Genomic DNA, 24,298 nt, shown 5'->3' on the forward strand with positions numbered 1-24,298 from the left:
GCAGCTCTCAGTCAGTCGGAGAGAAACTCTTCCCTGACAGCTGGTTGGTTAACTGGTCTTTACTGCCTAATCCCGAGGTGGAGGGATGGGAACAGTGAGAGGACACACATCAGGGTCTGTACACGGAGCTCTACACAGACAAACGAGCTCAGTGTTTTCTCTGGGGGACCGCAGTGTCATGAGATAGTGGATGCTCGTAGCTGGAGCGGAAGCCGAGGTCTCATGTTTGAGTGGCCACAGAGAACATTTGACTGAGGTGTTGAGAGGACAGGTGTGGTGGCCAAGCCTGCAGGAGGACAGAGGTTAGATGTACAGAACAACAGGATGAGCGAGGCCTATTGAATTCAGAACACCTGTGTTCACTGATCAAAGGGAATATCTGTGAGTCTTTGAGTTTTTCCACATGCCAGCCATATTTTTTCCATACCCAAAAATACACAAGGTCTTTAAACTCAAGCATTAGCATGGTCAGTCAGCGAAAATGTTTTACCACCATATGTCCCTGCTTTTAACAGCAGAATTGCCTGTTGCATTCTTTTGATTTAAAGAAGTCCAAGTCCTCCACATCTACTTAGATGTCCCCTCTGGCCCCATCGTCTGTCTTGGCTATCTGGCACACAAGGTCATCTCCTAGCCAGTCACGACACTCCAATTAAGGCGACTGATGGACGCAGCTAATTGGTAGGATTTATAACCTCCTTTTATTATGCTTTATGAGGAAGGCAAGTGGAGGGCATTACCATTTATAGGCCCCAGGCTCCAGGCTGGATCACTGTCATCCACTATTGTCCAGCCTGGAATATTGCAGTATAGTTGCTTCAGCAGGGACTTTTAGGCATCCTTTCATCCTATTCAGTTTTGGCTTTTGATCTGCTGTTATATTAAAAGAAATGTTTCATTATACAATGCAAAGCAATGCTTAGAGGAAAAAGAAAACCAGCTAAATAAACTTAAAGATACAATGATTGCAATAGAGAATGAAAATAGAAGAGAAAGTTAAAAATTAGGAGGAACATGGTGAAGCTCTGTAGGGCAGGAAGGCAAGACTCCTGTAATGGGTGTGTGGTTATTGATTGTATTGTCAGGGTGGCTGACCAGGGTCCCGTGTGCTATGGGCCCCAGTCCATCTGTGGACAATGCAGTCAGTTACACCTCACTGCTCCGTCTAATAAAGAACAGGCAGATTGATGTCACCAGTATGGTTGAACTCTGCCTAACACTCACCAGCATTACACACACACACACGTGTGTGTGCTGCAGGACAGTCTCGAAACAGGGAAATCATTATTCTCTGTCTTTCCTGGCAGAGAAATTGTAAAAAAAAACTTTGGTTGGAACGAATAATATGTTTAAATATTTTATATGGGCCTGAAAATAATCCAAATATTACAATAATTTAAAAAGACCAGTAATTTTGTTTGTGTAACAGATTAGTTAAAACAAAGTCAGGCAGGAAAGCTGGAAAATGACAAATACTTATTCTGTTAAACACTGCTGTAAAAATTGTGTTTATTCTTTTAGAATTATAACCATACACATTCAGATGTATACCTCCAGAGACGTGCACATAAAGACATTATTTGCAACTGGTTCTTGTAAGAAAAAGCTTTAAAAGAGCAGTCCATTTAAAAGATCTGAATTTACATCTCATGTGGGAAAACTTTGAGTCCAGTACATTGAGGATACACTGATTTAGCTCCTGCCAACATATCAGCAACACATCTCTGCCAAGAATCATTTCCCAACAAGACATAGCAGCTGGCATTGTCAGTAGACTGCCAGTGCATCAAGTCAGGAAAAACAATTCATAATGAAGACTGCATTCTGCTGGTTAAAATGATCTCTTTTAGGAGGAAGTCAGTACCTCCAGCCAGGCATTTGGTTGTGCTTGAGTCTCTGTAGCCTCCGCTACAGCATCACGAGCGATTACTCCTGCGCAGCCAGCCAAAACACAAAAATCAATAAACAATCTCAGCGTTTCTGAGGGCCTTTCGTCTGACTTTATAAATGTCTCAATCCACTGTTATGACTTCATTTTGCTTTAACGTCTTCTTCATGTGCATCTTTTGCCAATCAATTAGAGAATGGAGTGCCCCCACTGTCACGACACCTGCCCTCCATCCGCTGTTACAAAAACACTCACACTTCCAAAGCTCAGCCACAAGGTGAACGGCTATTTTAATCTTTGAAATGAGATACTTTTAGACAACACTCTTTTGCCCCTCACTTCTTTTATGTTTAGCCTATAGTGTCATGGTTCCTGGGCTTTGGTGTGTTGGTTTGTCTTTTGATCATGGTTTGGGTTTTTGGTTTTGTCATGTTTAGCTCGGTTTGTAGTTTTCCCTCATGTGCTCTGTGTTTTCTGTTCCTGGCTCGTTAGATCACCTGGTCTGATTTGTCATTCACTTCACCTGTTCCTCATTGCTCATTCTGTTTATATTTGTCCCTTGGTTTTCAGTTGTCTTTGTCAGATCCTTATGTTGTTCATCCCCTGTAACATGTGTTTCCCTGTTCCTGAGTTTTGGGGAAAATAAACCCTTTTGCCTGCGTTTGGGTCCTCACCTCCGCCAGCACACACAACACATAGCCAACATAGCATGTTCATGTTCAACTTCAATCATTTTTTTTCAATCATTTGTACATATGCTTTTACATATGCAGATAAAGGCAGTCTGGTACATAGTTTTCAAAATGATTCAAATCAGTGGAAAGTTTTGTTCTCTAGTTAAATTTTATTTGACTTATAGGGTTCCCCTGAAAGGAAGTGGATGAGATTCGGGTTTGGACTCCAGTTGGACCACTCCAAAATATTTATATTGCTCACTGTTAACTGCTTCTTGTATTTCTATCACTGACTTGATTAAAGTTTTTCTGCAGACATATTACTGTTTTTTTTTTTTACTTTTTTATCATTGTGTAAATGATCTCTTGGTAGAAATGCAGTAAAGTATGTTTTCATCAGTGTAAAACTGTCAGGAAAAAAAACAGGAATCCGTCTGTGTGTGTTTTCATCATCTTAATGAACAGACTCCCCTTATTCACCCTTCAGACATGTATAATGGCCACTGTACTATCATCAGAGGGTTTTTTCCAGAGGCCCATCGTAATCAAAGTAATCAAAGGGCTACAATTTGGAAAATGAACTGAAATTTGCCCACAGTATGCTAACCATCTTTATAATGCAAAAATCCATTAAATTACATTTTAAATTTACCAAAGACTGCTTAGCAAGCTTTTGTGACAGTATGTAACCAATGATTGATGGTGACTGCTTTGTAAAAATATTGTTCCTGGAAATTAAATTGAAAGGCAGTCTCAGGGCTTTATCTACGTTTGAAAAGGTTTGTAGCTAGTAGCGTTGTTTTCTTAAACAGCAACATCAAACATACTAAATAGACACAAATTTAAAATTTTTAGTTAAAAATGGGCCATTCTGAATCAACATGTTTCCTTTGTCACAACTACAAAACAACCTGAAGCATATTTCAGTCTGATCTAAATGCTGACTGGGCTCTCTTCTACTGTGGTGATGTTTAGTTTGGGGAGGGTATTAAATTGGTTGTAATCTGCAGTTTAGTTTTCACTTGTTATATGCACTTAATTAAAGCTCACACACAGATAATGTCAGCCTTTTGTTCTCATGTGACTGTTATAGCTTGACAAATGTTGCCAGGTTCACTTTCTGACAAACGTCCCCACGGCATGACTCTGCCACCGCCATGCTTTGCTGTGGGGTGGGTATTTGGGCAAAATTGCTTCTCCTTTGTTTCACCAAACCAAATCTAAGTCCCTGAGCTTCATTATTTTTTCTCATGTAACCATAACACTAAAGCCCAAATGTCTTTGTCCCAATGGACTTACGTAAATGCTAATCAAATTTTAGTGTGTTGGTTATCATGAGTCAGAGTCCTTCTTGCTCAATATCAGCATTGCGCAGAGTCTCATTTAAGACGGTGGTACTAAAAATGTTCAGAATAATCTGTATGGCTTTGTTAAATTAATGTTGGACTTTGGACAATCATTTCATAAGGGAATAAAGATTGGATTAAGAAAAACACATAACATTCTGCAGAAAAACTTGACCATGGACAGAATTGGGCCATCAAACAAAAATGTATATAAAAAATTAAATCCAAAGTTGGCATTAAAAGTTTGATATTAATAAATATTAAAACCTTTAGGAGTGTCCCAGGCCAAGTTTAGAACTGAATCCTATCAAAAGCCTGAGTAAGATGCATACACCATTGCAGAAGAGAAGTAGTCCAGCATCCTCATGGAGACATGCCAAAGGACAGCAACAATAAGAATAATTTAATTGCTGCCATAAAAAATACTTTGCTTAGGATAACAGAGAAAGGGGGTAAGTATTTCATTTTTATTATTAAAATAAAAATATATATGTATTACTGCTTAAAACCTAAAATAACTTATTTTAACTGTACACTGTAAATATCAGATGTGTCTAAAGAAGACCTTATTTCCAGGATGTCATTGGCGATGATGACCGCAGCATCTTTCTCTCTGGCTGCTCCTGCTGTCACAGGGCCTAATCCTGGTGCTGCAGGGATGACAGGTGAGTGGTGCCAGAGCTCCTGGACTGTGACTGGAAGCTCCTGGAGAATTTCACGCACACCTCTTTCTTGTCTCCCATTGATTCTGCCACTTCCCATTATTATCAATCAGAGCGGCATCATCTCCACGGGACTAGCTGTGGAACAGACGATTGTCAGGGCAGTGGGGTGCGGAGAGAAGCATGCAGCATGCCTGCCAGCCCCTACACCAGCACAGGGCCACCAGGGGCCCCTCTCAAGAGGTTGCCTGGGCAGAATGCCACTACTAAAACTGAGACCTTTTTGCTTTACAACACACAGCTGTGCACACAGCTGAGAAGCAGAGAGGGGTGAAACCGCTCAACATTAGGGGTAGCTGAGGCTGAAAACATAGTTTCATTGGGCTGTCAGCCGCAACACAGTGCTGTTCTCTCAAATGTGACTGCCTTGTTAGAAAAATGACATAACAACAATGACAGGACTAATGGAACAGCCGTAATGCATTGTTCTTAAGGTTAAGGGGGGTTTGGGAACTTACTGTGAAGTCACGTCCACTGTGGCTCCTGACCCTTTGTGGGCCACTGCTGTGGTGCTTTGCAGGCTTTCCAGTGAGGTGAGGCAACGATGCAGCAGCTATAAGCCCTGGAGATTGATGGAAGTGGTGCCCTCCCTCCCTGCACTGTAAAAGATTATCCGCTCAACCTCTGGAAACAAAGCTGTGATGGAAATTCGTCTCGCATCATCAGCAACAAAATATCTACACAGCAAAGCGGGAGTCTCTCATTTTTCATGGGCTATATATTAAATAAAAAAAGGACATTAAAGAAATGGGAGGGAGGTGGTGTGAGTGATAGCACTAGTTAGTATTTTTTTAAATGGGACACTTGAATCAGGAACATTATAAGGTTTTTATTGGCTGTCAGAAAACACAACTTTCTGCGTACTTCACCCGCTGAAGCTCATAACGCTCTGATTAGAATGCCAGCAGAAATGAAAAGGGATGGTGCCGCTGTAAAGACTCAAGAGAGGCAGCAGGACAAGCACAGATGCCCTAGAATCTGCTCTGCCTCAAATACACGAGGGAATACAAGAGGACCAACACATGCACCAATAAAGCACAGAGTGCACTCGAGCTTCCGCCAGAATTTATACAACCAGTTTCACAGTGAGATCTGGTGTCAGAGACTGAGCCGTGTCTATTCTGAACTGGATACGTGAGACACATCAGGCAGAGTGTTATCTCTCACTTAGTGAATATTGCATTCAGCTGATATGTGATATTTGAATTTCCCATTAGAGGGAAATATATGTCGGAGAGAAAAAGCTCACTGATGCTTGCTTGTTTCACAGAAGGTATTGAATGGACAACTTGCTTCACAGCTGCAGTGTGTCATAGCAATGATAAGGATGAAATAATGGAGGGGGACTCCTGAGGGGGCTACTATGAAAACTGACTGCTGCTACTCACAGGGTCACCTACACAGAAGCTTTTGAATGAGTTTGAAAACTAACCATCATTTACTAGAAACTCAACCAACTCAACCTGATCACTGTAATCTTCTCCAGTGGGGTGGAAGTGTTTTTAGAAGGCAGCAACAATACCTCACGAGTAAGCTAGCAGATTGAAATCGGTCATTATATCGACTCGAGACTCCATGTGTGTCAGTTTGTTCGAACTGAGCTTTCAATTTCCCATAGTGGAGAGAAAGTAACAGAGGCTAACATCAAACTCCCAAACATGACAGAACTGGCTCTTTCTGACGTGTGGAAGTCATTGATTTTTCCTCCATTTCACCATCAATCTGGTGGTGAAGAGGTGGCTGTGGGTGCTCAGACAGCTGATGATGTGATTTGTAACCGTGGACCACCAGTGAGCAGAGAGAATTGCTCCAACTCTCAACATGTGGCAAAGTGACTACTGCAGTCCTCGGCATTCAGCTGGAAGATTAACAGCAGGGGATCGACTGATAATCTCCAGTGGCCAAGGGAGTATTTTCTCTGTCAGCCACACTGCAGCCAAACATTTGTATTTGGCAGGACCACTATCACCTTTTTGGTGGACTATTTTATTCAACTTTGAAGAATAGTCTAGAGCAGCAACTAAGCATTATCTTTATCTTTAATTGTCTATATTAACTCTTTATAAACAGCTATCAGGGTGATGTCTACAAATTTCTTCTTTCACAAATCTTTAAATGTTACAGGCTGGAGACAGAATGTTTGGGAAATTTACCATGTTAGTTGCTTGGGATCGTGTCATATTGATATTTGACCTAAGGCATCAGTGTGTCCATGAGCTCACAAAGCTGCTACCATGCCTACAGTTTTAATACTGAGTGCTTTGATAACCGATTTTTAATATAAACTGTGTATCAAAGGAGGATGTGGCCATTGTAACTTCACCGATTTACAGAAATCTGAAGCTTATTTTGTTGTAAGCAGCTTGTGTTTGTGCAGACCAAAGAGTTACTTCTGGGCTTTAAACGTCTTTATTTCTGCTTTAGAGTTTGGCAGTTTACCAAGAGAGTTGATGGGGATTGACTTACTTTGGAACCAGCCTGAAGTGGCCGTTTAAAGAAGTGCAGTTGTCCGAAACATACTGCAGCAGCCTCCCTGTGTTGTGTTTTCTGCCACTTGGAAGCAGTATCAGAATATTATGTTGAACATTCTGAGCTGTGGTCTGAAACTAAACTCAAAGTTGAACATTGGAGGAAAATGAATTCCCTACACAAAGAAAGTACAGAGACCAGAAGTGTTTGCGTTTTGTTATTTCCTATCTGTTCTGGCATACACTATGCAGGGCCAGATCACGCTTGATGACCTTTTGTTTCTCTCTACACATAGAATACATAGAAAAATTTAAATTACCATTTTACAATAATACATAAACACTGGACATGACAGTGATCACCAAAACATATTTATTGCACACGAATTTAACATTTGAAATGTAGATACAGAAGATTTTCTTAAATATTCATGAGACATGGAGGAATAAATATAACATCACTAATAACATAAATGCAAGACATCTTTAAAAAATCTTGACTTTGAAATACACAAAAGACAAATAAAATCAGAACTTTTTAAAACAGGATCTTATACGTTATAGTTGCAAAGATGAGACAATCCGTGTTCTCCTGGAATTTATTTGACATAATACTAATTGATGATCCCAAAAAACTGAGCTACTACAGAAACACTGCACTCCAAGTTTGAGTGAGTTTTTCTTTGTAATGTCTCTCTCACATCTAGTGACATGGTGCAGGCTTTCTAAGGGGGACGTAATCCTCTTTAGATCATTTGCAAAGCAATTAGGCATGCCTCCACTGCTCCTATTAAGCATAAAGATAAGAGCCTTAAGAGATAAGATGTCATTTGTACAACATATCAAATGCGGATAGCTGCCTTGGAGCCCTGATATCGCCAAGATTTTTTAAATCCCTGTAAATGAAATTTAAAAATATGAGTTTAGAAAAAAAATAGAGACATATCTACTGTACTATCTATCATGTAATTTCATTCACAAATTAAATGTCATCAGACCTAAATCCTCAATTAGAGGTTGTATAATTATTACAGCCTAAATACTACACTTTTTTTTTTATATTGCATCACTTTAAATGTATGGCCTCATGAGTAATATATACTGACATTCCACTGAACAAGGCAAATACATAAATACTTTTAGCTGCCAAAAAATACATGATACTGTGAAAGATGTTGATCATTGTCAGATACAGAAACAATCAATCACACAATGCTGGATTTCCTTTTTTAAATGGTGTCCACATCTATTGGATCACTTCTGAAATACAAAGTAAGCTGAACTATGGGGACTTGTGACATGCAGTTGTCAGCAGGAACCACAATGGCTCCTTTGCATGCATTTCTATCTTCAGTATGAGCTACACAGAAGGAACAAATGCCACTGACAAGAAAAAACAACAACAAAAAAAAAAGCTAATTCCCCACTGGCCTATGACCTGGGGTGGTGTGCCCTGCATGCATACGGATGAGGTTCAAACAAAGTTTATGACTGCATGGTCTCTCCTCTTATTTATCCCCATCTCCACCCATCAGTGGACACTAGAAGCCACCAGGCTGGAGCAGACAGACCAAGCATCAGTCATTCACTCACCTCCTAGGTGCCTTTGTCAGGTGATTGCTGGCGGAAAAAGGAAAACAGATCAATACATCTCCCATGGGCCTGACAGGTAATCTTTACCTGGGATGAAATATGAGTGGTACCAGCCTGCTGGATTCCTTAACTGTAACAGGACAATTGACTGGCTGCACAGATGCCATTCCCCCCTATTTCCTTGCCAATGGAAATTCATTTTGGGGCATAAGGTCTGATTGAGTTGTCATTATGGTGACTGCTAATTACACAGTGGCAGGTGAGGTATTCCTCTCCTCCTGTTGTACATGAACTGATGCATCTTCCTTTCCTGTCAGGGCCCTGGCACCAAAACACAGACTGTCAGACATGGCAGCAGCACAAAGCTCTCTTTAAAACACCACGGTCAATACTTGTCAACAAGTTTAGGGGCATATATCTCCAAGAACCCATCAATATTTTTATCAAAAGCTTTTTTGTCTAATAATGAATCCCAAACAGAGCAACTCCTATTAATCAGGGAGTGAGAAGAGCCTACAGTCAACCTGTAGGAAGAGAAGCAGCAGTTGCTGAGGGGGTTGGGGGCCCTCTACCTCAACACTTTGACTGATTTCACTGGCAGGATGTCTTGGGTGAAGCATCCATTTAGACTAGTGTGCACACACAGCATTTATAAATGTCATCCCTCTCCAACATGATCACATAAAGCCTTCACAGGTAGATTATTGCAGACATATAACTCATATTAATTGGCAAATCTCATTCTATTAAATGCTATTCTTCTCTTAAATAAGGCTTTAAAGTGTGAAAAGACATGCGTTATGCAGGTGGTGAGTGTGCGATTAATTTTTCTGAAAGATATCTTGTTTCAGATACGTATCTGATATGTTTGATTCATGCAGAATTTTTGATACGTTTAATTAAATTTTAAAAAAAGCAACTACTTCAAGCTGCAATTCCCTGATAAAATATCTCCAGACTATTTTTACCAGCGTGAGGTAGGTTGTCTGTGAGTATATTTTTATTGCCTTTACAGACTGCAAATTTTCCACCAATACAAATTGTACGTATATATCACTGTTTACATTAGGTTTTTCTGAAAATACTGCTTGTTGACCCGCTTAGCTAAAACTGTTGTGTTTGATCTCACTGTATGCTGCCATTGATCTTTTAATGCATCTGATGGTAAGGGAGCCAGGGAACTGTTTACCCTAAGGGTAGGTGAAAATACTGCATATGACTCTCCTGTCCTGTTTCCAACAGCTCCTCCAACTCCTCTCAGCTGGCTTCCATCCACTTTCTGTACAGCTCCAAAGGCGACTCGTCCAGCGCTGCTGAAAAGCAGCCTGTTCAAACAGACTTGCAGCTGGCCTTGAACTTTAAATATGTTTGGGGAAATTTAAATATAGAAGGTAACCTGAAGAGAACAGAGGCAGCCCTCAGAGGACCGTGACTACACTCCCTCTGTGTTGTGCTAATGAGCACCTTTGTACCAACTGTAGCTTTTCAAATCCATGCTAATAGGAGGCCTGTACTTTGTGTGGCTTTCCACCGGTGGTCGCCTCTCTGAACTCTGCCGCAGCATGTGGTAGCTAAACATTGTGATGCTCTTCTGCCTTAGAACTAGCTGTTGTACAGTCATTGTTGCCCACCCTAAAGTAGAGCAGACTCCCCCTGGCCACCAAGCCTCAACTGGCCATCTTTCGAAGGTTCCTGCTGACAAGTGCTGTGCTACTAGAGTGGACATAATTGTTCAATTGTGCAGTAGCAGGTGGCCTGGAGACACAGTGTGGAAACAGGAGGAGCCGCCAAGTCCAGAGTCAAACGAGGAGTCTCTCGAAGCTGCCTTCTTCCTTTACGAGATGGCGGAGGGCTTAACAAGGCTTGATTGCATTAACATTTGTCATGCTTAATATACTACCTGGAAGGGGGCTGAATCTAGCAGGAACATGCTGATTTGAAGACTAATGATGTGATTTGTATTTTTCCTTTGTTATAAAGTTTGTGCAGCAATAGAAGTTCAAGCTTTTTCAATCTCTGGCACAATAGCTTCCTTCCCGACACTTTCTGCTGGAATTAGATGTGCCTATCAAGCCCCATTCAGGTGTCCTCATGGTCCCCCTGGAGTAAAGACGAACTCTCAGGCTGAGCAGAAGCAGAGGACTGACTTGTTGGTACCTCTGCTTCTAGGATTGATGCATTGCTGGCTCCTCCTTTCACCTCTTCTTTCTGGTTATCTATATGAAATGTGGTGCTAGCTGCAAAGAAAAAGAAAACATGTCAAATTCTGGACACAATGCTGAGAATGAACCAACAGATAAATCACATTTTATTTCACAGCATGCAAGTGAAAACTACACTTAATTCAGGACTCACAGTCTTCTTTAGGTATGTTGAAATAAAACTTTTTAAAAATCCTCTTCTAATAAGTTAAATATTAATGAGAGTTTGGTCATGTGAGCCAAATCCAATTTGGCCGCATATGACTTGGGTACATGGTTATTAAAAGGCTAGTCTGTGCTGCTCTTTTGGCTTAACTTCTCCCCCTTCTCAAGTTATGCTGTTTGTATGTTTTCAGCTCAATTCATCACACTTCACATCTCACTGACTACCTTGCTTTTTAAAGATCCTCTTTTCTGTTGACCTCACTCACCTTTAAAGCCCTCTGTCTCTGCACGTGAGGAGAAATATTTGAAAGAGAACCGGGGCCAATTTTCACAGGAGACGGAGGAACTCTAAAACAATTGTGCTCCCTAACATGCGTTCCTGTTTTTCCTACTTCACTTTGATAAATAAATGTTTCCAGATCTCCCTGAAAAAAAATGTTAGTGGCGGTCACACAAGACATTTGCCAAACAGTCCCACACCAGAGGACAAGGGAACTAGAAGTGACATTGTGGCTCTGGGCTGTCTCAAAGGATTAGGCATTACAGCATTCACTGGCATGTGCTTTTGCTTGTTTCCTTTATATCTGCTTGTGCCTCTTTCCAGATGACTTCTCCCTCAAACTGATCCGCTGGGCAAGATAATTGATTAATATTTCTTGAGGGAGTGATGACTAACTGTTGCTGAGGTCCAACCCAAACACTCGGGTTAAACATAGTCAAAGGACTTGATCAAAATTCAGGCCTTTCATATTTGACAGATACAAAGAAACAGAAAGGAACATTTTGTTTGAGCATGTAAAAACAAACAAAAAAAAAAAAACATAGATATCAACCTAAATCCTACATCAAGGTCATTATCAGGATAAGAAAACTGATTAATATATCCTGAGTGAATGATTGCCAACTGCTGGAGAGGTTAATGCATTTTTTTTTATCCAATGAGCAAACATTTAGTTTGACAAAATTATATTTCTCCAACACAAAAAGATATTATACCTGCTCATGGCTGCACCAGTTAAGCGTCTTATGTTGAGTTTAATGTGTGTGTGTGTGTGTGTGATATTTATCAAAAGTATCAAAAGTAATATGTCTTTTGGTATAGTCAGTAACTGTTATGAGTCAAGAGGTTGGAGACATCTGCATATTCATTGTGAAGCAGAAAAAGATTTGTATCACTCCTGTGCTCAACACATTGTCATTTTATGCTTTGTAAAATTAGTTTGAATCAACTGGCCATCATCTGAGATACTGGTGTTCAGTGTTAGTGGCTTTTTTTCTTTCACGTAGTTTCGCCTTGGACACTGCAGTTCATGTCCAAAGTGAGATTTCTGTTATTTCATTGCTTTTGTTTTCCCTTATTACATTTAGAGTGAATACGTTAATCTATGAAATTACTTTTGTTTTAAAATTTGGAACAGAGGTACAAATGTGTGCAAAAAATATAACCGTCCACTAAGAAATAGTTTAAAACTGTAGCCAACTTGTCCTTCGCTTATTGTGTTAGCAAACCTCAAAGATTGTAGAGCTCTCCACTGCACAAAAACAGTACATGCATCATACGACAGAGGCAGCAGGAACTTTTTAAACAACTATTATTTCATGGCATGCAACCATGATTAAAATACTTTAAATCATGTTTTTATGTGTATTTCTATTTTTATTTAAACTATTTAATGAGCTGGGCCTAGTTTTAGACAACAAAATGAATTAGTCAGAGCTAGGAATAGATTATATGCAGCTTTTTAAATCCATGCTTATTTAAAATACTTCTGTTAATAACATTCCCCCCATTTTAATGTTACTTTTCAGTATTGGTTTTATGTGTACTACAGGCAACATACCTTTTACATAAAACAACAGTTACAAAAACAGTACATAAAATATAGCATGGATACAAGATCTTCATATTTATGTGCTTGAAAAATGATAAAATGGAGTCATTTGTGGCTTTAATAAAGCAATACAAACACCTTCACTCTGGTGGTTTTACATCAAGGTCAGTAAAGAAATTAAAATGGAAAGATTTTCTGTCAGTGGAAGAATTACAGTACATACGTTTATTATGGGTGATAATGGGAGGTTGAATGGAACCACCTTACCATCTTAATAAGCTCTCATGTGATGCTCTCTAAAAACAATCATTACAGGCCTTCCTGGAGCACTCCCCTTCCCCCCTGTTTATTAATCAGCTAATTACACATTGACAGTAATGGGCCTGCTGATTCCCACACTTAAATGAACAGGGCTGAATGGCTCTTTAATGATTAGCCTTTGTGTTTCTCTCTCCTGCTCGCTCTCTCTCTCTCTCTCTCTCTCTCTCTCTCTCTCTCTCTCTCACACACACACACACACACACACACACACACACACACACACACACAGTGCTCTTTTCACAAATGCAGAAATAGAACATTGAAATCAGACCTCCTGGCGAGAGGGTTTACCCACAAGCAAGCCCAGAAGCACTTGACAGAATGAGCTGCAAAAACCAAATATGTCTACAAAGAGCTGAAACTAAAGTGAGAACAGTTATGGTGGATACTAAGCCAGGAGGTTAGTGGTTACAGTACGTCAACCTGTGTGGATTTCAGTATTAAGCTCAGCCTCCAGCAACAGCTAAACAACACCATGAAAGTTTGGTTGAGTAGCGCAGGCAGGTGCGGGTGGAGATGGAGGAGATATGGAGGGGGGTTGAAGGACAAGAGCGGGTTGTGGAGTGGAGCCGGAGAGGGCGAAATAGTGCGGTGGGCTGCATTTCTGTCAGCAGAAGTGATGGCTGAGTGGTAGCGTTATTTGTCTTGTGCTGCCATACGGCCCTCGCACCAGCCTGGGCATTAATGAGAGGGGGCCGGACCGCCGGGCAGGAACACGGCGGGCCTCCAACGCAGGTGATCCGTCACACGGCCGTCTTGCTCAGGCAAGGAGACACATGAAGACAGAGGGGAGAGGAGAGGCAGCAGAGCTGACCGTGGGGCTGGCCTCACCCTGGGTATCCACATATGACCAACATATAGTTTTGGCACTGAGTCTGACGAGCTGAATTAAGATCGATGCTGATTACAAGCATAGTTATTTAATTAAACTTATTAAAAGCAAACCTTTAATGGAAATAAAAATGAAAGAAAAACTGTTTTATTAATGTCCCTAATGTTTTCAATATTTAAATTTAATTAATTGTTAGTCATTCGGTAATAAAAATAACACATAATTCACTAACATATAATATTATAGGTAGTGATATACTTCAAATTTACCTCAAATGTAAAAAGTCATAAATTAATCCTTGATAACAATCTATATTTTTTAAAAAATCTGATAACATAAAGAAAAAAAAGCATGCTTTATTCTATATCTATAAGAACTTGTTGAAGTGATTTGGATTTCTGGATTGATTGTGGGGAGAAAAGTAGAAAAAGGCCAATTTAAGGCTGAGAAATGGAGTGGTCATCTAATCCAAACAGATACCTGGCCTGATAAGTTGTTGTATTTTTTCTCGCAACCAGCTTCAGCACTGCTGTGGAGGTGCTAAAAGGGTAAAGAAAGAAGACAAAGCAACAGCTGGGTACCGTCTCAGTAATTCCCCATAGAGCCCTGGAGGATACCTTCGGCCACAGACTATTTTCACTCCTGATTACAGAGTTTCAAATCAACCACTAACACATACAACAATCCACTTCTTCTGGATAACTGAAAGACTTGGCTGTCGTGTTCACTAAGAGCAACGCGCTGTTCTTTCGAATGAATGCAGAGAACAATCTCTCCATGCAAACAAGATGTCTACCAGGAAACGATTTCGCTTGGTAAATCACAGAGTCTCATTTTGCCACTGTGCACATTTATATCTGAGTGGCAGCAAACCAAAATTCTTACATGGAGAGTGTGAAAGCTTGTCAGTGTGAATGTGCATCTCTTGGCGGTGGTGAGATTATGGAGGAGCGACGTGGTGCAGCAGGCTGCCAAAGTAAAGATTTATACAGAGCAGTTGCAGCTGCAGAAACTGACATTGGACAGCATAGGATGCATGATAAATCATAGTGGACAGGGGGCACTAGACTCAAGAGGCAGGAAAACACTCTGAAAAAGGTTTAGGGGGGATATGCCCATCAGTGACTATCCTATATGATCCAAAGCTTACAGATAGTTGTATATTAGCAGTAATAACATATACCAATGCATTTACAAGAAAAAGAAAGTACACATGATCATTAATCTAATTTTTTATGCAAAGATTACAGAAAAATAAGTATTTGTGGAGAGTAGGTAAACCCACATTTAACATTTTAAAATAAGACATTGACTTCTTACGGTAGACTGAATCAGTTAACCGTCGACAAAGTGAGGAATGCCCCTGGTTCTGCAAGTTGAATATGAGGGGTCCTTAGGGGCCAGGGGTGAATCCTTTTTTTATTTTTATGGGAAGAGGTTCAGCGCTGGGAAGGTGAAGGACGGAGTTGCCGGCCATTCCATCACTCAGTGCAATAAATGGATGCAATCTGTATCCAAGTAAAGCATTGGCTGTTTTCAAATTCCACCTCTTTTATCCAAATGAGTGATGGACCCTAGTACAGAGCACTGTGCAGCAATATTAATATACATCAGAGGCCTGCGCCCCTCACTAAATCAGGGAACCACCAGCATTTGTTATTTAAATGACAAACAGCAGCTGCAGGAGTGGTGCACATCGAGGGGACGGAGAAGAAAAGGTGGACAAACCAATTCAGATTTCAATCCGGCGAAGACACAAGGCCCGAGCCATCAGTCTAATGAAAAAAGGCAGCTTCACTGGCCTTAACACACACTGCCGCCTGCATGGTGCCTTCTGCAACAGAGGAAACTCTGTCTAACACTTCTACTGAAATTTCCTAAGTATGACTGCACACTTTAATATCCAAAACTTCCCTTTGTTACCTCAACAATGACTTTACATCCTGTTATTTTAGAAAAACATAACTGAACTATTAAAAGGAAGAATTTCAAGACACTTTATTAAAGCAAAGTAGTGATGTAAGTTAATTGCTAACATCGGTATGCTAACAAGCTCACTGACAATTAGTCGGTGCCCAGCAGTTGTCACGTTTACCATCCTAGCTTAGGGTGTTAGCATGCTAATACTACTCACAAATTGGAAGGAGTTACAAACAGTAAATACCAAGCTAATTTCATAAACACTTTTTTAATTCCATTTTGTGACCCTACATCAATTATCAGATTAAAAAAATGCTTTACCTAACCTGACAGGTAACATTAGCTCCGAGGCCCTCCTCTCTGAAAGGCCACTTACTTTTGATTGGCCAACTTAGTGAAATTACAAACCACCCAGTCTTTGTCAACACCTCCTCATTTAGTTGCAGGTGAGAAGGTTCAGAAAGCAAACTTTTAAATTACTAAGCAGCCTTTTTATTTTTCTTTTATCTTAACTGGAAAAGGCAACTGTTAAAAATCCAGAAAAATTCATATATATGTCCACCCAAAAATTAAGCCTGAAAAATGAGACTGGACATCACAACCATCTGAAACAACAAAGACTGCAGCAGAACATCTTTAGTTGGTAAATATTATAACTACTGGCTGGTAATTTTGTGATTTTTCAGCCTGATCTCACAGAAAAGTCCCAACAGAGTAAATACAGCTGAATGTGACATCTATCTGGTTTTTTTTTTTCTCATTTCAAAGTAGTGCATTACAGTTGGACATATTGTTTGTGTGTCCACAAATCCAGGACAAAGATATGTTGATATTATATTACAGTGTCTTTTTTAACCCAAACCATGATATTTTCTTGTCCTGAAAAAAGTAAAAGGCAACTGTATTGAAAAATGATCATTCAGAGGGAAACAGCTTAGAAAATAAACTCAATTGGAACAGTTGTCGAATCTGATTATCCTATCAACCTCTTCAGCCAAAATATGGTGACACTTTGTTCTTTAATAGAGTAAGTTCCTTGAGAGTGAAATGACTTTAGAGAATGTTGGGGCTTGAACTCACTTGTTGTGCAGTACAATGAATACCACTGTCCATCTCCTATCTCTTGGAAGTGTTGTTGCAGATGTTAAAAGTGGGACTAATTGCTTTTGTAACAGATTCACATAAAGCAAATCACAGTCATGTCATGATTTTCAAAGGCAAATGAATGCATGTAATGACTGTGAAGCCTTGAAATTGCATCTAGCAATGCAACACTGGAATCCCAAAACCAGACCATCTGCATGGCTAAAACCCAAAGCTACACATTTTGATATCCTCATCTCTTCCTCTGAAGTACTCCAAACTGGTGTACAAAATGTGAATGTGTTAGAGCTGTTACCTGATGTTGTGATGAATGCAGCCTCAGTCTCTCTCCACCTCCTGATGTCTGCTGAGCCTAACACTCCTGGAGTGAAATTTGTCTGCCTGGAGGGACAGGGACAGAAAGATAAAATGCGATTCACAGCATGATAATCCAACCCCTACCTGCGACACAAATAAACATGTATAATTTTTAATAATCTTACATAAGTTGATAAAAGTGAGTGCTGCATATTTGCAAGCACATTTTGCATACGGCTCACAACTTTTTTCACTGATGCATATTTTCTCCTTCAATGAGGTGCAACGTTGAGCCTAAGTCATTGCAGAGTTCATATAAACAAATTACCCCTGCTCTATGCTTCTAGTATGTCACATTACAGGAGCCCTGAAATAGGAAAAGCTCCCCCTGACTTAATAGAGAGTTGAGGTCAAGGTCTGCTCCATCACGTAGGGGTGGGAGCCACTGATGTTATCAGCTGTTTGTATATGTTAGTGTATGATAGGAAGTGGCCACAGAGAGAAGACAAACATGAAGATTTAAACCTAACAGTGACATTTTCTTGCATCTTACTTAACTTGACTGCATCTTGGAGAAGATTTAAAGAATAATACATAAGAAAATAGCAATGAATTCTGCAAAGAAGCAGCCATCTCCAACAGCAAGCTACATAAAGCTCACAACCCTAACAGACACATGTTACAACGAGGCTCGTCAGGCTAGCCTTTTAACTGGCAGTGTGTTCCCTGACCTCAACACCCATAAATCACATGACGGGTGTGCATGCGCTGGGTGTTGAGAGCTGTTCAGGGCACACTTTGAGCGAAGTCCCTATGTTGTATAATCAATAGATATAAAAATAAATGGCCTGACCGTTATTCTTCCCTGCTACCCCTCTCTAATAAAATCCCAGTAATGCATATTTCATTTACTTTTATACTTATTGATTACCTGTACTCCAGTTAGTAAATCACGTGCCTATCGATCCCTCAATCGTACCTCCGTCGGACAGCACATAACCAGCCATTTGCGCCCCTGATAAAGAGCTCAGGCATTGAACTCCCCACAGTAAATCTTTGCAAACTAACTTTTTAATTCCAAAATCGATCCACATTTAAACGTCCCATTATTTCACGAGGCACGCTTGTGGTATTAAAAGTAAAACCCTGATGCATTTGGTCTTAATGTATAGAGGTCCATCCTTCCATCTCTTTTCTCCGAGACACACAGGGGTCCCAGCTGCCTGGAGGAAGGCAAGGGCCCTTCCCACTGAGAGGGCCAAGCCACCATGGAGGATATAAGGAGCCCACTGAGGCACTCAGCACAATGCTAATCAAACATGAGAATACTATCAGCTGGCTCATTAACCAAGGCAAAACACTACCATTCATCTCAAAGCAGAATCCAAAGTCTTTTTATAAGCAGGCTACATGGCAGTGGCAGGGATTTAAAAAAAAAAGCAGCAGCAAAGCACTACTGTTATTATTTAACATCTGTTACTTCATCAGCTTTAACAGCTTGACAGATGTTTGTGCCTGCATTTGCTGAAACTGTGATGTGAAAACAAAGATTGACTTTGAGGCGATGAGCAATGAAAAAACAAGTTAGAAGGACTGGAGATGGCCAACTAAATTTTTATCAAAGACACAAGGACACTGAGTAAAACAGAGTATCCCCAGATAGATTTTCAGGTCATATGAGACACTTTGAAATGCAATGAAGTCCCTTAGGGTGCGGAGTAAAAAACAACTCTGACACAGGGTCAATTGTAATTTTGGCGCCCACATCCAAAAGCAAATATATCAATTAAAAATAATAAATCAAAAGAGGAGTGAGAAGACACAGTTACAAAATGGCCATCTATTTTCATTACGGTACATGGTGCTTCAGGTGTGAGCAGGATCTTAAGATTAATAGAGGTATTCAAATGAATCAGAAAGGATTAGGGTCTCCAGGGAACATAATCAATAGCCCCAAATCAATAATCAATAGGCCACTCACACCAATATACTAACTGCTGACATTGTGATCTCACAATTAAAATGAAAACTGGAAAGGGAGTGGTGTTAGACTATGATTTATCTCACAGTGCAAGTGTCATTTAGAAATAAATAAGTCAATAGATAAAAGCTCCTGCAGCCCGCCTCAGGTGGGAGGCAGTTATGCATTTTAACGTGGCAACCGGCCTTAAGCATTACAGACAATCTCACAAAGCATTGCATCTGTTTACACAGAGGTGCAAGAATGAGGAGCATGTGATTGCCAAACAACAGATTGTTAATAAAGGATCATTTTGCAAAGAAAACACCTTTCTCTCCAGGGTGTTTAAAAACAAAAAGGGTTAATGTGAATTGGGAGTGTTTGAAATTAAGCATGCTGGAAAAATTATATAAGAAATTAAAGATTTTAAAAACTGACATTTTAAGATTTTAAAAACAGACAAGCAACATTTCTGTTAGTGAGTATTTTGGGTGAACCTGGATGAGCCAAATGGATGCCTAGAGTGCAGGGCCGGGCCATAAGGAAAGCAGCCATCTCACTGGAGAGTGGATTTGAACATCTTGGGGAGAAAGATTCAGCTTGTGCTGTCCAATGGAAGACATCAGAAGCCCCTTTCGTCAGTTGTCCCCCCCCCCCCCCCCGCCCCGCTCCCTCATTCATTTGGGAGTATGATTTATACTTTTTGAAGTGAAGGGGTCTTGAATTCCAGTATAAAGGAATTAAGAAATATCCCCTGAGTCTGTCATTCAAATGAGAGCATGGCAGGGATATGAGGGCTTTTTAATAGAAGAAATTAGTATTCACAATGCTTTAAACTAGAATCTGAAGAAACCTTTCAGGTGGAGAAGAAAGGACCACTTTAGAAAAGAAAGCCCTAAGAAGTCAGGGGCTTTTCATAGCAGTCGTGTTTTTGCCCCTCATCAAGGAGCGCTGGAATGCTCTGTGAAATAACCCAAGAGAGAGGGAGGGAAAGGGCTGTGTGAAACAAAATTAAGAATGCACCATAAATAGGCAGAGTGGAAACAATACAATGAGGAGTCCCACAGTCTCGAGGCCAAGAGGGCTGCTCAGTTTCTCAATAGTCCCCCATGTAGATCCAACAGTTCCAGGGATGGCTGGGAGCAATGAGATGCTTTGACAAATATATTTTGTTTTTCTTTTTTCTTCATGTTTCCATCCAGTCCTAGAAATATCAGAATCTAAAGCTGCATTAAGTCAACACAGTATTTCTGTATTTGGGAACGCTGACCTTGAAAACTAGAAGGATGAGCTGCAAAGTGTCAGACTTTAAAACAGGATTGCCCTCAAGATTAAGTTAACATTTGTGCACTTAATGCAGAAAATAAGTAATGTGTTTTGGGCCTCTCCAGCTGATGACAGTGGTTTTTATCAAGTAGCAGCCCTTCTAATAACTTGCAAACAAAAAAAGTACATATTTAGTCAGCCATCTCATACATGCACATCAAGCATGCATCAGGTAACAACTGAAAATTTCCCTCAAGTTTACTTGTAATAAGAATACTAGAACACACACACATACACACAGAGCTTAATCTGATTTTAATGAGAATAAGGTTTGACCCAACCCACTAAATATATCTGCCCACCCACACACACACACACACACTCACGTACGCATAGGTTACCTTATCATAGTTTTGGTTCTGACTCATTCAAGGGAGCTGACCAGGGCAGCCCATCAACATACTGAACAGTATCTCCAATGGGCCCCAAGAGCCTGCTTTGTGCTTTAACTACCTGTTCCTGAAGACTGAGGAGGAACATCTGAGGTGGGAGCTCTCTGACATCATGTCCATAGGACACACTGGTAATGGGTACAGTGGATTCAACTGTAAATTCAAAGTTTCAGTAACAATTAGATTTAACAATTTTATCATCAGAATGATGTCAGGATTGGATAACAATATCTGTTGTGGTAACGTACCTGACTTCGGTCTCGTTTCCCAACAGAAGGCAACCAAAAGCTAAAAGGTGATAATAAAAGTTTAAGAGACAAAACATGATGGAAATATGTGGATATAATAAGATTTCTACATTATTTTAACGACTATCTTACTCTCTCTGGTAACGATCTTGCGAGTAGTGCCGCAGTCTTTCTACAAACACTGGCATGTTGTTACCCTGTTCAACACAGACATACAGTAAGAAACAAACACACAAGCTAGACAATACTTTTCACCATCTATTCAATTAATCAAGACAGGAATTTAAGTTTCAACCTTCCTGGGAAGCCGCCTTCTGTCCCTCTTAAGGCAGCAGGCAGCAGATCCAGGCAGCCGTTTAATACGTGAACGATATCCTGCAATGGAGCAAAATACAAACGTAATTTTACTGTGCTGCCAGATTACCATAAAAAAGATCCAAACATGTTGTCCTGAACACATATTATATTCAAACATGAGGAAACAGGAAAACTCTGGCATTGACAGGACAAACAAAATTGGAAATCTATCAATTTCTCCAAAAGAAGCAGAAAAATCTTCATGACAACTCTAAAGCACCTGAGAAAATAAGGCTGTCACTTGGGGACATAGACTCATTTCTTTGTGAAAATACTGTATACTTAGACTTATTAGCATCGTTCACTACACAGTGAATTAAATCACATTTCAGTGGCACCAGAACAGTGCAACAACAAAATAGAAAGAATAACAAAGAAAGATATAGAAATATATGGCGCTAAATAGTTTATAAAGTAAAATGGTTTCTCTAGCAGTGTAGGACCATAGCTCAGCGAGTCGGATGTTCTGGCAATTCTCCACCGTACATGTACCACCTCAAAATTTTTAGCCAGATAAATCTTAGATATTAGCGACATTTGGAAAACAATGTAAAGTTACAGACTGAGTGATTTTTTTTTCATAATAATTCACATGTGGGACAAACAAAAAGATATTTTATAAATTACTTGAATTAAATTATTTAATCTATAATTAATTTAATAAAAATGTGACATGTGTAAATTCTTTATAAAACAAATTAATAAAATTCCTCAGAAGATGATATTTTTTAACTAAATAAGCTGTTTATCAGAGACTGAATTTCACTTAAATTCTTTCCATTTGTCACCTTTCACCTTGTAACCGTTTTAAAGTTTCAGGATGTGGGACACGGGGACATCTTGTGGCACAAACTGTAAACTGCAACCAATTAAATACTCCACACTTAACCACATACTGCAGTGGCAAGAAATAATGCTAACTCTGTAGCTTGGTTTGCCAAACACAATCTGGCATATAACTAAAAATTAAAATGAAGGTGATGTTTTTTTTTTTTTGTTGTTGTTGTTGTTTTTTTTACCAAATTCTTTGTTCCTATGGCTGACAAAAACCATAATAAAATGTGCCAAAGTGGCCGATGCATTATAAACCAGGTATATATTTATATTTTATATTTTTATATGTCGACTTTTTAAGTTCTCTTTTTAAACTCTATAACTTGGGATTGAGGTGGAAACAATTGAGGTGGAAAAATTATTTAAAAAAATGGTTACACTGACAAAGTAGACTCAACTTATTTTAAATCTACTTTTATATCTGCACAAAAGAAAAATGTCTTCACAACCTCTGTCAGAGATTCGTGCAGGCTGCAGAAAGTTGGGAGGAGTGTGTCGATCCTCAAGCGAAAGTGGGCTGTCAGAGTCCCAGTTGGGCAGCAGACTGGCCACACCTGTTCCTACTCCACAGTCCCCTTCAAAGAACCAGTCGCTCTGCTCATCATCACCTGTAGGCAGGGAAGGAAAAAGGCTTATAATACTCTTAGGATAATATAGAAAAAAGTAAATAAACATTGGATCTTTGAACTTAGTGTGATTTAGACCACTAAGCATTTATACAATGACACATATGTGTAATTAACATTAAATTCAGTTTCAATCACCTGTTTTGAGTGTTTATGGGTGTCAATAATGGCTGAAAATCCATAATTTTCTATATTTTCCTTATTTAACTACCCCGCGCCAGACGATGACAGTTTCATCCCCAGGCAGTGAGTCCCTATCAGACCTGTCACTCAGCAAAGTGCACACAGGAACCATGCCTCTCACAGTCAAGGTGTAGTGACAACTGTTAAATCAGAGGCCGCCTGGCCCCACCACGGCTAATGAGATTAGCAAAGGCTTCAGCGCTCATTAACACGACATGACAACGTCTTATTAGAGTCGCCTGGATGCCCAGCAACCAAACCATTGTAACCAAACCTGCCTCTGTATCCCCACCAATACCTCAGAGTCAAGCAGAGAACTTCCATCTGACAACTCGTCATCTTTCTTTACACGACACAGTAAGCTGTCTGCAAACAGACACTATCCAATCAGGTTGTTCTTTACAAGTTTCAGCACACAGTAGGTTAAGACATATTTGTATTTTTTATACCTTGTCTTCCTTCATCATTGGTGAACAGACCAGGGTCACTGCTGCAGGTGCTGCTTGTCTCCCTGAAAAGGAAAAAAAAAAAACAATTTCCAGTGACCTCCTTCTTTAATATCAATGACATTTGAGAGGGAAAAACTCTGTTTCGATTTGTCATCTCAAATCTGATGTGTTCTTGAGGTCAGACAATGTTATAGCATCTGAAAAGTGAACAATGTGAATCAAAATTTACATGCCTCTGTAATGTCAATATTTAACATGTAGCATTCAATAATAAAAATAATGATGAAGACCAGAGCTGGAGGTCGACATAAATGGAAATGACACAAAAAGACTGCGTGTGCTGTGTTCTCCCTTGTTGCGATGGCAAACACAAAGGCATCAGGAGAGACTCTGATCGAAGCCACTGAGTGACATGAACAATCTAATTGAATATCCTCCGCTGTCAGCTCCAATCTAATCTGGCTTGCGTTGTGGAGGATGACAGCAGAGAGAAACACATTCCCCTGCCCGCCCCTCCCTCTGGGTGTGCCCTCACACACAGCCACCCACAGACATGCCGC

At 40.0% G+C, this 24,298-nt stretch overlaps 1 protein-coding gene and 1 long non-coding RNA gene across 4 annotated transcripts in view; one reads left to right on the plus strand and one right to left on the minus strand.

Moving 5' to 3' along the window:
• The window catches only part of LOC121631038, a 24,938-nt gene continuing 640 nt past the window's right edge, over positions 1-24,298 (plus strand). Inside the window, exons 1-4 of one of the 2 annotated variants that reach the window (XR_006008657.1) lie at positions 1-381; positions 549-681; positions 4,485-4,573; positions 7,055-7,300. This is a non-coding gene — a long non-coding RNA (uncharacterized LOC121631038). Of the gene's footprint in view, positions 382-548; positions 682-4,484; positions 4,574-7,054; positions 7,301-24,298 lie in introns of those variants that run through there. The other variant, XR_006008656.1, reaches the window with a different exon arrangement.
• The window catches only part of LOC121631037 (G patch domain-containing protein 2-like), a 24,352-nt gene continuing 7,511 nt past the window's right edge, over positions 7,458-24,298 (minus strand). For both annotated transcript variants that reach the window (XM_041971663.1, XM_041971661.1), the window contains exons 3-10: positions 23,739-23,800; positions 22,930-23,088; positions 21,585-21,664; positions 21,422-21,486; positions 21,290-21,329; positions 21,103-21,194; positions 17,362-17,447; positions 7,458-10,928 (exon numbers count right to left, since the gene is read on the minus strand). In XM_041971663.1, coding sequence (XP_041827597.1) covers positions 10,771-10,928; positions 17,362-17,447; positions 21,103-21,194; positions 21,290-21,329; positions 21,422-21,486; positions 21,585-21,664; positions 22,930-23,088; positions 23,739-23,800 — 742 coding nt within the window. In that variant the 3' untranslated portion in view covers positions 7,458-10,770. The remainder of the gene's footprint in view (positions 10,929-17,361; positions 17,448-21,102; positions 21,195-21,289; positions 21,330-21,421; positions 21,487-21,584; positions 21,665-22,929; positions 23,089-23,738; positions 23,801-24,298) is intronic.

This window comes from Melanotaenia boesemani, chromosome 20, assembly GCF_017639745.1.
Source record: "Melanotaenia boesemani isolate fMelBoe1 chromosome 20, fMelBoe1.pri, whole genome shotgun sequence".
NCBI classification, from domain to species: Eukaryota; Metazoa; Chordata; class Actinopteri; order Atheriniformes; family Melanotaeniidae; genus Melanotaenia; species Melanotaenia boesemani.